The sequence below is a fragment of the Canis lupus genome, chromosome 22, assembly GCF_011100685.1.
Source record: "Canis lupus familiaris isolate Mischka breed German Shepherd chromosome 22, alternate assembly UU_Cfam_GSD_1.0, whole genome shotgun sequence".
In the NCBI taxonomy this organism is placed as follows: Eukaryota; Metazoa; Chordata; class Mammalia; order Carnivora; family Canidae; genus Canis; species Canis lupus.
The window spans coordinates 1,850,064-1,864,533 of record NC_049243.1 but is presented as its reverse complement, the minus strand read 5'-3'; the positions used below and the strand labels follow the sequence as shown (position 1 = coordinate 1,864,533).

General features: G+C 45.4%; 2 protein-coding genes across 16 annotated transcripts in view; one reads left to right on the top strand and one right to left on the bottom strand.

Moving 5' to 3' along the window:
- LOC102156997 overlaps positions 1 to 14,470 on the bottom strand; it is a 126,772-nt gene that overhangs the window by 12,860 nt on the left and 99,442 nt on the right. For 2 of the 13 annotated variants that reach the window (XR_005376134.1, XM_038569428.1), the window contains one exon: positions 2,213 to 4,763. The exons of 4 other annotated variants lie outside the window; for them this stretch is intronic. Coding sequence is in view for 3 of the 9 variants with exons in the window: in XM_038569428.1 (XP_038425356.1) it covers positions 4,688 to 4,763 (76 nt within the window). In the remaining 6 variants the exon portion in view is untranslated. 7 more of the 13 variants (XM_038569429.1, XR_005376151.1, XR_005376137.1 and 4 more) reach the window with 7 other exon arrangements.
- TRIM13 (tripartite motif containing 13) overlaps positions 1 to 14,470 on the top strand; it is a 32,358-nt gene that overhangs the window by 12,779 nt on the left and 5,109 nt on the right. Inside the window, exons 2-3 of one of the 3 annotated variants that reach the window (XM_038569421.1) lie at positions 4,095 to 4,277; positions 7,724 to 7,830. The gene's annotated coding sequence lies outside the window, so the exon portion shown is untranslated. Of the gene's footprint in view, positions 1 to 4,068; positions 4,278 to 7,354; positions 7,420 to 7,723; positions 7,831 to 14,470 lie in introns of those variants that run through there. The other 2 variants (XM_038569422.1, XM_038569423.1) reach the window with 2 other exon arrangements.

The window sequence follows — 14,470 nt, the reverse complement described above, 5'->3', positions numbered from 1 at the left end:
AAATTTCAAGAATTTGCTTGGTATTTCTTTGATTATCGTTGAGAATGAATTTTTTTATGCTTATTGATCATTTGTATTTCCTTTTTTAATGCCCTGTTTCTCATGTATTTGGTCTGTTTTTCTGTCTAGGTGTTTTGCCTTGTTATTCAGTTGGAAAAGTTTGTTCTAATGGAGTGCCATTTTCTTTAACAATTTTTTCTCTTTTTTTATACATTACAAAAGTAATAGATGCTCAATGTAAAAATATAAAAAGAATTATAATAATATAAAACATAAAGACTGAAAATTTCCAAATTTTATCCTCTTCAAAAAATATGGCTTTTTTTAAAAATTAATTTTTAAAAATATTTAATTTATTTATTCATGAGACACACAGAGAGAGGCACAGACACAAGCAGAGGGAGAAGCAGACTCCATGCAGGGAGCCCGATATGGGACTCAATCCCAGGACCCTGGGGTCATGACCTGAGCCCAAGGGAGAAGCTGAACTGCTGAGCCACCCAGGGTCCCCCAAATTGTTTTATTTTTAAAAGATTTTATTCATTATTAATCTGAATGAGAGATATGTGCACAAGGAGGAGAGGCAGAGGGGCAGCAGACACCCCCCACCTCCAACAGGGAGCCCTACTCGGGCTCAATCCCAGGATTCTGGGATTGTGACCTGAGCCGAAGGTGAAGGCAGGCATTTAACCCACTGAGCTACTCAGGTGACCCATCTTTTTATTAGCTGTGTCCTATCATGACTATATTGTGTTTTAAACAGGAACAGTTTTACATTTTTCTTGTTATATCACGAAGTCTTTTTCATGGTGTATTGCTTAACTTTTATGCATAAAAAGAAGGCTCTCAATTTTTTTATGGGAATTCTCTGAACCATTCAAGAAGTTATCTCATCTTCAGAGACAAGCTATTCTGTGAAAGAATGAAGATTGTTGACATATCTTGTAAACTGGAGGGAGGAGTCTGAAAAATTGCTTTGCAAATGAAGGGGGAAAGCGGTTATTTTGATCAAATGTATTAAAATCTCTATTTTCAGTGAATAGAACTCAGTACATTACCATTTCGGCTTGTCTCGACAGCTAATATCTAGAAGGTTGAAATGCCTCAATAGTCTTTGAGAGAATTCTTACTTCCCTGAAAACATTCATAAAAAAAATTGATAAGCACCGGGTTAGGTGCTCGGATTGCAGTGGCGAGGAAATGTGGACACACACATGTACACAACAGACACCGTCCCTGCTCTTACAGGGTTTATAGTCGCATGGAGACGACCCCGATAATCAAGTGATCACGTGAGTCAGTGCACGACAAGGGACTGCATAGTGTGCGATGCAAGGAGCGCAGGACGGGGTGAGAGGACTCAGGGACCTCTGCCCCCCGCCTGGACCAGTTTGGAAAGCTAGCCTGGGATGTGTCAGCTGTGCTGCACATGGACGTGGCGGGGGGCGGGGGGACGTGCAGGTGCACCAGGGAGAGGAGAGCGCGGGGCAGGAACCCTGAAGCCAGCCGGAGCCCAGGCCTGGTGGCACAGCAGTGGCCCGAGCACCCCCAGGGAGGAAGGGCTGTGGGGAGCCAGATGTCAGTGCACCCTATGGAGGTGCTGCGAGGGACACAGCTTTCATCATCTGGAGACGGTGTGAGGGGCCCTGGCTGGCAGTGGAGCGTGCCCCTCGCCCTGCAGGGTGGCCAGTTCCAGGCCGCGCTGGGGGCAGAGAGTACTCAAAACCAGAATCTCCGAAAAATAAGTGAACAAAACCCCATGGTCTGACGACAGGCTATCAGTTTGTGATCCCTGCCTCACGGGGACCGTGAGAATCACCCAAGGGTGACAGGTCCTGAGCGCCTCGAAGGGCGCGCGGTCCAAGTACTCGGGCATGCGGAGGCCGGGTGACGGAGGACGGGCTGGGGGATGTGCCTGGGCTGGCCAAAGGGAAGCCAGGGGCCAGCGTGACCTTGGCCAAAGCTCCAGGGAAAGGAGGCCTTCTCCGGAGGATGCAGGGAGTGGCGCTAGGAAATCAGGAGCCCGAGGAACCCACACGGTGACCTCCACAAGAACACACAACCTGTGCTGACGCTGTGTAACCGACTCGTGGGCTTGGTTGCCCAGGAGCAGGTGTGGCGGGGTGGGACCCGCACGGGCCCTGCAGACCTGGCCTCACGGGAGTGCCACCCAGCAGGGTGGGATAAACATGGTCACCAGAACACAGGCACATTTGGGACAAGGCATTTATTACCACGTGCTCTGATGTCAGAGAGACTTGAGCAGGCTCCCTTCAAACACCATGAAGCAGGGGCGTCTGGGGGGCTCAGGCCATGACCCCAGGGTCCCGGGATCGAGTCCCACCTTGGGCTCCCCACATGGATCCTGCTTCTCCCTTGGCCTGTGTCTCTGCTTCTCTCTGTCTCATGGATGAATAAATAACATCTTTAAAACAAAACAAAACCCGCAGGAAGCACGTATTCCTTGTGCGATGCTGTGAAGACGGGTACCTGATAAATCCAGATCATCGGAACCAAAGCTCTAGGAAATGTGCTGCTGCCTCCACCTAACGTGGAGTGTGTTGAAGGTACAGGAATCCACCTGCTGAAGACTCCAGAACCCCCACCCCTGAGGCATCTCTATCTGGGGAAGAAATATTGCTAAAAATACCCCATAGAACAGGATGAAAGTCCTCTTCTAAGTTGAAATTATACAACTCTATCATCAAAATGGACATTTTTCAAGATAAAAACAGAGCACATAAGGATTGATGAACTCAATAGAAAGATCCCAGAATAAAGTCTCTACAAATTTAATTACTCTGAAACAACTGTAAATACACAATATCTATTACTTTACCTGAATTAAAAACCCTCAAAGCCCGCACAGAGCCACTCTTCATCAAGAATAAAGTTCTACATGTATGGGAATTAAATCTCCCCAAAATTTAGTTAACACGATTGAACATAATTAATCATTGTTAAAATATCAAAACAGAGGAGTACATTTCAGAATATATACATGCAGCAATTTTTAAAGCTCTAGTAAGGCACACTCTAAAATGTAGCCAACAGTGTATTAATAATTAGGCATACAATGTAGTTAAGATTAAAAAAATTATATATATGATTGACATATAAATCTACATACATATATACATGTAATTTTCTCTTATTGGATTTTAGGAAAAAACATCATAATTAATTCTCTCTATATTGTACTTTATTTACAAATCAAGAACTTAATGAACAATTATGTGGTATTAAAGGGTTCAGGAAGACTTACCCATATATGCTGTACTTTTGTACACATTATTGCATTTAAAAAAAATCTATGATTTTCAACAACAAACCTCAGAGGTATCAAAATAAAGGAAATAAAAAAATAAAAAAAAAACAAAATAAAGGAAATTTCTTCTCTCTTAAATCTTAGATCCTATAATCCGATCAACCTTTCTAAAATTCTGCTTTCCTCTTATCAGTGCCACATAAATAATTATTCAGTGGTTTCCGTTTCATTACAGGATGACGTTCAACTCTTTATTGTGACGTCCCACACGTTACGTGCTTTGGCCTCAAACTTTATTTTCAAGCCAGGCCATGCTCTTCACCGACTCCGCGTCAGCGAAGCTCATTCCAACCCCGAGCTGTGTTCCTCACTTCCAGGGCTCCTCTTTCTCATCTTCAAATCCTTCGGTCTTTATTTCTTATTTATTTACTTATTTTTAAGTAGGTTTCACCACACCCAGTGTAGGGCTTGAACTCACAACCTTGAGATCAAGAGTCCCAGGCTCCACTGGCTGGGCGAGCCGCGTGCCCAGAATCCTATTACCTTTAAATGTTGCATTTCCCACGTCCCCTGTGAGAACTTGCCTGATGTTTCTGTCACCTCCCTGCAGGCCTGTCTTGAGCCTTGAACAGCCCCCGCCACGTGCTGTTACAGGTCTACCTCCTGTGTTTAAGGCTGGTCTCGTCAACCCCACGGGAAACCCCTTGATTAGGGCCCTCGGCGCCCAGCGCAATCCTGGGGATACAATTATAAGCACGTGCCACCATCATCTTAATTGCCTCTGACATTTCGCTTTATTCTCAACAATTCTTCTTTCCAACTACAGAAACAGCACAACTAAAGGCCGAGTTTACTGTTGCTGTAGCGTCTCTCATTCTCTTCAGAAGCCAACTGATTTTTGCTATTTGCTCCATTTGATGCGTGAACTTCCCTGTGCAACTAAACTATATGGAATCTGGAATTTTCTTCAAACCAAGGGGCTAATACCTTCAATCTCATCAGGCCTTAGGTAAGTTTCTATCTTTAGTGATGATTGTAGATTTGCAGACAGACTTTTTTTCCCTTCTTAATGGAATATTTTGGATATTCAATCGTTATCTCTGAAATTATAGAGGCTTAGAAAAAAAAAAAAGAAAGAAACCTGCAAAGTTTTCCTTTCGTTGAGCGTGATTTTTTCCCCCTTTTTCTCTCTCTTCCCTAATAACAGGGAAGGGGGTAGAGAGCGGTAGGATATAATCTTTTCAAAAGGTCACCCCGGCTGGGTATAGAAAAGCATAAATTACGGTCCTCGCCTCCTCTGCTGCATGGGCAGTTTGAGCCTGTCACGCTTGGGCAGCAGGTACACAAAGCCGGGGCAGCTGCAAGCCCAGTGGCACGGCTCTCTTCTTCCACGTAACCGTAGACATGGTTTCTTAATCGCTACAGGTCGGGTGCAGTGCTGGTTGCTTTATGTATCAGCTCATTATCATCATTCAGCAAATCACGATTCCCATTTCTGGAACAAAACACTGCGGCTTAGGGATGTTAGGTGACTTCTAGTAACAACTAGCAGGTGGCCTGGCCAGAGTCTGGGTGCGGAAAGGATTCCACGGCCTCTGCTGCTTTCACTGCACCTCGCCCCCCCGGGGCCTGGCATTGCAAGGAACTCTGTCTCGGGAATGTTGGGGCTTGCGCTGCGACCTTGGCAGCTGCTGGGACGGCCGGGGCGACCAGGTTGCTGGGGAGTGGTGTCCTGCCCATCAGTGCCGCGGTCCCAGCCTGCGGGGCTCCCTGTCTGGTGACAGGTTTGGCTCGGCCCATCTGTCCCGGGACAGCTGACAGCGTGTCGCCCTTGGTGGCAGGAGAGCTGCCGGGCTTTACCTCTGTCAGGGCTCGAGACAAGGGCACCAGGGGAAGTCCACACGGTAAGAATAGACAGGATTTAACACAAGATTGAGAACTTCTCCCTGTAACAGCAGAGCCCAGAAGACAAACCGAAATAGGACCCTCTGGTCCTCTCGGTGGGCCGACAGAGGACTCCCAGTGGTCGGCTGGTAGTGTCCTTAACATGAAGAGCCGTCAATAGAAGGAAACTGCAGTGTGACGACAATTGGGACAGTCCCTGCGTTACCTCGGGCGGGATCTAGTCACAGTGTTGTCTTCCAGGAAGGACATGGCTGTGCATGTACACCGGAATCTGGGAGTTACTCTCAGTCCAGGCCCACGGTGTGAGGACAGAGGCCACTCTTCCTTCCCCAGTTCCGGCCGCCCCGGGTTCACTGCACAGCATTCCCTTAGGAATTCAACACTCAAAAGACTTCTGTGCTCATCCACCCAGTGTTACTTCCAGGTGGGCACAAGTTCATGAGCAAGTATTTGGCACCAGACAGGTCTAGCTATGTAAGCAGGCATCATACCATCACAGTAAAGGACACTTTGTGAGCCAATGACCTTTCACTCTTGTGTCATTTTAATAGTTGGCCTTTAAAGTGCTTTTATAAATCAGATTTTTTTGGTGTGTTAAAAAAAAAAAAAAAAAGAAAAGCGACCCTAGGAGGAGACTGGGGTGCAGCTCTCAATGGCATTGACAGTTATGATGCTACAGGAAGGACCTAGAGGTGGACTGGAACTTTTGGAGTCTCGGCCCTGCCTCTGGGTTTTCATCTTGGAGCCATGGCTTCACCCGTTTACTCATCTACAGGGTGAGAATCGTAGTTCGCACCCCGGGGTGTTCTGATGGAGACTGCGGCAGGCGGGACGTTGTACTGGGGGAAACTGGGCGTAAGGGCCGGCGGGGAACTGGGCCTCTCGCGGGGGGGGGGGGGGGGGTAAGGTTCTATGGACTCGGAGCTGAGGGTGAGCAGCCCTGGAGCTCCTAGCCCCGCAGGCCTCACATACTCCCCGGGGGGCCTGGGGGGGGGCCTGGGGGGCTCGACCCCGGGGCACGCCTGGTGCTTCTGTCCTTGTTGCTCTTCCCCCGAGACTACATCTTGGAGAAACCCTTCCTTCGCCTTCGTGTCCTTCTTGGAACCAAACAGATGGTGCCCGCGGCCCTCGGGTCACGGCCCTCCAGGCTCCGCGCGCCCCCGGGGTGACCTCGGGCCGCAGGGTCAGAAGGAACCGCCCCCCCCTCCCCCCGGCCGTGGGCGCAGGGGTGCTCGCCGGCCTTCCCGTCCGCAGAGATGCACGTGAAGCGGTGTGAAGGGTTGGGCTTTTTTTTTTGTTCCTGAAAATGCAACGAACAAAAAAAAAAGTACAACAATCCAAACCCAACCGTCTTGTGGCGCCAGCTCGCCGGCCGGTGGCTCCGCAGGGTGGGCGCCCGCGCCCCCGCAGGCCCAGCCGCCTCGCCCGCCTTCCTAGCCGGCTCCGGGCTCCGCGCAGGGGGCACCGGGCTCAGCTGGCTCTGGGCACCGCGGGGGGCACCGGGCTGGGCGCACCGGGCTCCGCGCCGAGGTCAGCGCGCGGGGGCACCGGGCTGGGCGCACCGGGCTCCGCGCCGAGGTCACCGGGCTGGAGGCACCGGGCTCCGCGCCGAGGTCACCGGGCTGGGCGCACCGGGCTCCGCGCTGTCACCGGGCTGGGGGCACCGGGCTCCGCGCCGAGGTCAGCGCGCGGGGGCACCGGGCTGGGCGCACCGGGCTCCGCGCTGAGGTCACCGGGCTGGAGGCACCGGGCTCCGCGTGGGGGGCACTGGTCTGGGCGCACCGGGCTCCGCGCCGAGGTCAGCGCGCGGGGGCACCGGGCTCAGCTGGCTCTGGGCACCGCGTGGGGGCCCCGGGCTCGGCCCCGCGCAGCCCCTCTGCCAGGAGAGCAGCAGCAGCCCGGCGCCCCCGCCCCCGCCCCCGCCGGCTGTTGACCCCGGAAGGACGCCCGCGGCCCCCTCCTCCCCCTGGGAGGGAACAAAGGCGAGGCCGGCGGGAGACGCGCCGGGGTGCGGGCGCGGGGCGAGGCGGGCGCAGGGGCGAGGCGGGCGCAGGGGCGGGGCGGGCGCAGGGGCGGGGCGGGCGCAGGGCAGGGCGCAGGCGAGGCGGGCACAGCGCAGGGCGGAGCGGGGCGCAGGGGCGGGGCCGGCGGGCGGCGGGTCCATCTTGCTGCGGCGCGCGGCGGGGAGCGCGGTGGCCGCGGCGGAGGGGGCTGCCGGCGGCGGGTCCCGCGGCCCCGAGGCGGAGGTCGGGGGCAGTGCCGCGGCGGGGGGGGCGGGTGCTGCGCCGCGGGCCGCGCGGAGAGCGGGGGGCACCGGGCTGGGGGCCCTGCGCCTGCTCCCCGCGGACCCACCTCGGCGCGGCCCAAGCCGGAGCCCGCGGCCGCCTGGGCGGGGCGCGGGGCGCGGGGCGCGGGGCGGGGAGGGCGCCCCCGGCCCCGGCCTTCCCCCCAGGCCCTGGCAGGCCGCCCCGATGGGCCGCGGGCGGCCGAGCGCCGAGACCGCGGAGCTGGTGCAGTAAATGCCGAATGTTCTTTGTTCTTCCTTTGCAGTAGCGTCGCCGGATTATCCACCACCCGCCAGAGGAAGACCCCACAGACCCGACTGCTGCGTCCTGGGAACAGTAGCCCGACCACACACCTGCTCGCAGGGCACGGAGGTAAACCACTATTCTCTCTACGTTAAGAAGCAACAAAAAACCACCCAGTTCTCTTTAGGCCCAGAATCACGCAAAATTAATCTACGTGTACAACGCAATGTGTTCCCATCCTCACGGGTGGACTCTCTTCTTTTCCTATTTTGCCAAAACTCAGAAAAAATAGATTCAGTAGAGTTGGAAAATCTTTATGTAGCAGTTCTCGACATGTATTACAATCCACAGATTTCTACTGAAAAGAAAGAGAAGACTTAGTAGCATTTCTTTTTTTTTTTAAGTTTTTTTTTTCCTTCCCCCATACCATGCTGCTAGGACTTGTTAAAACAGGGAGTTTTCTAATTCTAGAGACTTTTATATAAATAGGTATTCTGAAAGCACAATTTTATTTACATAGCCACTCCTTCTGGGAGAACCTGATGGAGCTGTTGATTAACTGGTTATACTTCTTACACAATGGGAAGGTACATTTCTTCAGGCTCTCCTTTTCTTAAAAAAAAAAAAAACAAAAACCATCTTTTTTTGCACTAGCTGAGCTACTAGGCCTCCCTGTAAGTCCTCCCATAACACCAGGTTATTCTTTCCATTCTATACATTTATGGCAGGTTGGTTGCCTGGTCTTACTTGGGCCACAGCTTTTGTTCAGATGCCCATTTCCATGAATGTGCTTTGTACCTGCTAGCCTATGTAATGCTTTTTATTTATTTTTTATTTTATTTTTTTTACCTTTTCATGAAATTGTAGTTCAAGACAATCAGGCTCTCTTTCAGGACCTTTCTTGGTTAATGTACCCGGGCTCTGACATAAAAATGTCTATTTACATTTTTTGTATTTGTACACATTGTAATTTAAACCACCTTATATTTATATAGCTTAGCAGTTTACAAAACTGACACAAATGACTTAATCTTCCCCAAAACATTATGAAGTACATAATGTAAAAAATCCTCATTCCATGAAGGGTAAAACTCCTGTTGGAACTTAGGTAGTCAGAGACAGGGTCAGCGCCGTTTCCTCTGCTAGGGAGCCTGTTACAGCCCAAGTTGTAAAAAAATTTGAAATTTTAGAAGGGATTCATAGATCCATGATTAAACGTCTCCATTTTATGAATGAGAACACAGAATTTTTGACCCACTTTCTAGATAGTGCTAAAAGTCTTAAGAATTGGGAAGCTCAGGTCCTATGGCTAGCTCACTGTGTATAACTGGGAAAGTTCCATTTTTGGAGGGGGGGGGGGCTGTTTTTTCACTTATAAAAAATGTTTTCCAGATCATTTCTTCCGTTTTATTCCTACTTCATGACTTTTGTTACCATATGTTCCCTACATATTGGTAATCCTGAACACCTACTAATTTTAACTGCCTTAAACTTTTATATTTTACATTTTGGGTAGGTATGGTAAAAATGTATGTCTTATCTTTGTTTTTTCACTCAACTGTAATACTGTTCTAAGATTAGGATCTGCATGGAGAAGGGGGGCACTCATATATCATTGGTTAGCGTTCATAAATTGCTATATGCCTTCTAGAGGGAAACCTGGTAATCTTTCAGGGTCCTTAAAAGTGTTTCTACTCTTTGACACACCTAACAGTACACTTAGAGGAGTCTAAGTGTAATAGGAAGTAATCAGAGCTATGGACCAAGACTTTCCTACAAGGTGTTCATTTAAGTGTTATAATCCAAAAAGACATACAGCCAGTAAGAGCATATCCATAAGATGGACTATCACATTTTAGAAGAATATATAATGATAGGGGAAATACATGTGATCAAACAAGTGAAAAATGGTGGTTACAAAATTGTGTGATGCTACTAGTTTTGTTAGAATATGTATGTGCATTCACACACAAGATTGGAAGAAATGAAACAAAATAATGTTATTCCTTGCTGATGTGATTATTGGTGATTTTTCCCCTGTATTTTCTGAATTTACTGTACTCAGAAATTACTTTTATAGTTTAAGAAAAACATAAAGGCTAGTTGCTTGGATACCCTAACTTCATTATGGTGCCAACTTTTTATGTCCTTTTTATGGCATTTGTCATACCTTTCAGAGCAACAATATCTTCGTAAATGTGCTGTATTTCTCAATTTAGGGCAGGAATTGATTTTTTGGCCTATAGTTCATCTTTTTAAATATCACTAGGTCACTGGATTATTCATTCTTGTTATTCACTAAAGACACTGCCATCTTAATTACTTTGGCTTGGAACCCTGGATAGTAGAATGGTACTAGATGAAGAGTTCTATGCCCACTTCCCGTACCAGTTAACCAAATACAGGCATCCTCTGACAAACAGAATAGTTACGTTCCCATTAAGCTTTCTATGAAGCAAATTCCGATAACGTAAGCTCTTTTTAAGGAAATTCATTTCCATTATAGATGTAGACATATTACTACAGAGAAGTTGACATGAACATTTTTGTTGATTGTATAAATTATTGTCTTTCCTGTGGCATTAGTGCCAGAAGTAAATCCTACTTGGCAGTAGCCTGGCACCCCATTATAACTCCCAGAGGGGCTTTTTTTTTTTACCCCCTGCATTTTTGTGCTATCAGATATGAGCGAGGAGTGCCAACGCAGTAGATGTAATATAGCCAACCTAAAAGTTGCTTGAAGTTTAGCATAAACAGCTTTCTACTTGATATATTCTGTAGATCAGGTTTACTTTAGCATAAGATGTATACATACTTCGACGTTGAGCAAAAGGGACTTTGTTTATACTGACTGCATTTCCAATAGTCATCTTAGACTAAGTTCTTACTAGTTGATATGTAGTGCTTATCAAATGCCTGCTTCCCCTTCTATAGTGTTATATATGACGTATAATTAGCCTTACTTATCTAGATAAATCCAGCTAGATACCTACTGAATGCCAGACTTTGATAATACTTTCTGAAAGCTGGCATTAACCTGAAATACAGATTTAGATTGTGATGGAAATAGATATCAACTGACAGTGATTGCCAAATTTATGGTTGTGTAAGAGGACAAGTCGTTTTAGGGGTAAAAATTTTCCATCTTCATTTAAGCCCACTTATATTTATTTTATTTTATTTTATTTTTTTAAAGATTTTTATTTATTTATTTATAGAGACAGAGAGAGAGAGGCAGAGACACAGGCAGAGGGAGAAGCAGGCTCCATGCAGGGAACCCGACGTGGGACTCGATCCCGGGTCTACCAGGATCACACCCTGGGCTGCAGGCGGCGCCAAACCGCTGCGCCACCAGGGCTGCTCCCCCACTTATATTTATTTGGGAGAAAAGAGACCAGACATTTCTGGTTTGACCTTTCCAGAAGTCATTAGTTCCAACTTAACTGGAACTCTTTAACAGGTAAAGATAAATAGCTAATCTGTTTAGGATTGGAGTAGGAGAAAATTTAGTCTATATGTATGTTTTCTTTAAATTCAGACTCATTCAAATTTATTTCATCTAGATGGGAGAGAATAGGCTTAAATACTGTTTGGAAATCACATAGACTTCTGTGGGGTTTTTTTCTTGTTTAATTAAAAAAATTTTTTTTCCAAAAGTAATGTCTACATCCAGCATGGGACTTGAACTCATGACCCCTAGATCAAGAGTTGTGTGCTCTTCCAAGTGAGCCAGCCAGGCATGCTCCCACAGATATCTCGATAGTTGTACAGAAGTGTCGTAGGGGGATATCTGATCCAGCTGTATCCTAAAACCCTACTGACATACTGCTCTGGGTTTACAGGATTACAGAATAATAGCGAGGGTAATTATCAAGAGACACAAGGAGAAGATAAAAGGGAAAGAAAGATAAGCAAGGTGAAGAGGCAGGTAGGGGATAAGGAAAGAATAGGAGGAAATCAAAAGATTGTACACCTTGACACAGGAGGATGAGTTACGAGAATAAACAAAGGAAAGAGTTTAGCAAAATAGTGGTTCAGAGAAGAGAATGAAGGAAAGGGAAAAAACCGTTTTTGTTTTGTTTTGTTTTGTTTTTTAATGGTTTGGTAACTAGTAAGGGTAATGACCTGGTTTTTATGTTTCTGAGAATGTTATTATAGTCCAAAACCTCTGTGAACTTGCTGAATAGGTGGGTCTTCCAAGCTGATGGACCTTTTGTTCTAGGGTTATTTTGCCCTACTTATCAGGAATCCTACTAGAAATATCCTGGGGGATATCTTAACTACTAATTCTAGAATAATGCCAGAAAAGGGAAGTTTCTTATTGTCTTATATGGATACATAGGTAACTTTTATATTGTTTGCAGGAGCCACATAACAATTAGATAAGCTCTTTTAAGTACTATATATATCTTCAGTATTCCCTTTGAGATTCTTAAACTCACTTTATCCTGTTTTGATCACGTAAGTTATGGAACCGACTCTAAAAGCCAGAATAAAGTATAACAACACATTGATATGGAACACTTAAAACAAATATTTTGTAAATAATTTTCATATAATTTTCAAAACACTTGTAACAGTGAGGAGATAAACTGCAATATGTATGAGTGGTTTGTCAAAGGCTGCTAAGAACCAGACAAGACAAGTATGTCTGCCTCCTCGCAGGCCTGTATCCAAAGATTCTCAGTAATATATTTGTTTTATAAAAGATAAAACAGTACTACAGCAGATCAAGCTCCTGTAAAGCTTATCATACTTAGCTAATGCTTCTCAAGTTTTGCTTTTTAAGCTAAATATGGTTTTCTTATAATTAGTCCCTTTTAGTTTTTTACTTTTTTGTGAAAATTTTCAAATATACAGAAAATCTGAAAAAATACTTTAATAAATATCCTTACATCCTCTACCCGGATTCAGTAGCTACACCCTAAGTTGTTTTTTTTTTTTTTTTTTTTTTAAGATTTTTATTCATTTATTCATGAGAGACATAGAGAGAGAGGGGCAGAGACATGGGCAGAGGGAGAAGCAGGCTCCCTACCGGGAGCCCAATGTGGAACTCGATCCCAGGACTGGGATTATGCCCTGAGCTGAAGGCAGACGCTCAACCACTGAGCCACCCAGGCATCCCATTTTTTTTTTTTAAAGATTTTATTTATTTATTCATGAGAGACACAGAGAAAGGCAGAGGGAGAAGCAGGCTCCCTGCAGGGAACCCCACCCTAGGTTTCTTTTTTCTTTTTCTTTTTTTTTTTTTTAATATTATTTATTTATTTATTTGAGAGAGAGAGAGGAGACACAGGCAGAGGGAGAAGCAGGCTCCATGCAGGGAGCCTGACGTGGAACTCGATCCCGGGTCCAGGATCAGGCCCTGGGCTGAAGGCAGCGCTAAACCGCTGAGCCACCCAGGCTGTCCTTACCCTAGGTTTCAAGAAAGCATTACAGGTGGGTCTCATCCTAGCAGAATACAGTATACTATTTGAAAATAAGATTAATATGCTGAGAGGAAGTGATTTTAAAAAGCGATCCCTTTTATTCTAAGCACTGTTTCAGGAAAGACTGTTGGCTCCCAGTTTAGTATAGGTTTGCATAATTTAGTTTTGTCTGTGAGGTGTGTGTCAGTATTTGCAATGTAGTTTCTTATTAAGTATCTACTTTGCAATTCTTGAATCCAAAGATGCCTCAAAGCAGGATGGAAATTGAAGTCTCTAAAATACAAAGTAGTATTAACTTCTCTTTTTGTTCTCTAATGGGATTTGGAAGGAAATCATGGGTAATATCTTGAACAACTTTATATTCCTATCAATTAAATTCAAAGGCTTAATAGGAAAGTTTCTTTGAATAGTTTATTAAGATTAATGTTTAAGAGTGTATAAATGAGCACCTTTTGTATTATAATTACTTTGAGTTGATCATTTAAAAATAAGGGACTTGTAGGAGAGAGAAGTCAAATACACAGATGTTAGGTTTTGCTTCTATTTTATGACACTTTCTAAGTATTGACTTTTCCATTTTTAATATTTCTGGTTATCATGTTTCAGTTTTCATTTGTAGACACTTACTGCTATATACCCACTCAAGGTAGGATTGATAAAACAGTTTTCACAGTCTACCCTGAGTGCAGATATCATGAATATTTGCCTAAAAATAAATCTGTGGTAGTGTTATACAACTGCATTTGTCACAACTCATAGAACTATATACCAAAAAGAGTGAATTTCATTGTATACAGATTAAAAGTATATTTAAAAACACACATGGCAGGAAAATGAGGTAGAAAATGAGAGGGGGTAGACAATTAGGTATATAGTTGTTACTTTGTTGGTATAAAACTTGGGAAATTTCTAATTGGTGCATAAAACAGATTTTTGTCCTTCAAAGATTTAGACTTTCTTGGTATTCAGAAACACATTCAAAGGAAAAATCAGCCTTGGAAATGTGTTTGCTATTGTACATTGAATTTGATAGGTTTAAGTTGAAATTTTATGACTGGACAACAATAATTTTGCTCACATAAAGTTTCTTCTATACTGGTAAAAAAATTAGCTCTAGAAAAGAGGGGATTTGTATTTTAGTTTGTACAAGAGTATGTTTTATTGACTCCTTCAGATTTTTATGTTAGCCACACTTTAAGGATCTGTAAGTTCCTTTACTACCAAGTATACTCTTCACTTACTGAGACTAAAAACCTTATTAATTAGTATTTTCCTTTAAAATGTTTCAGGCAACAAACTTGCTATGGTTTCTTGGATTTGGTTGTCTCATTTTTCTCTAA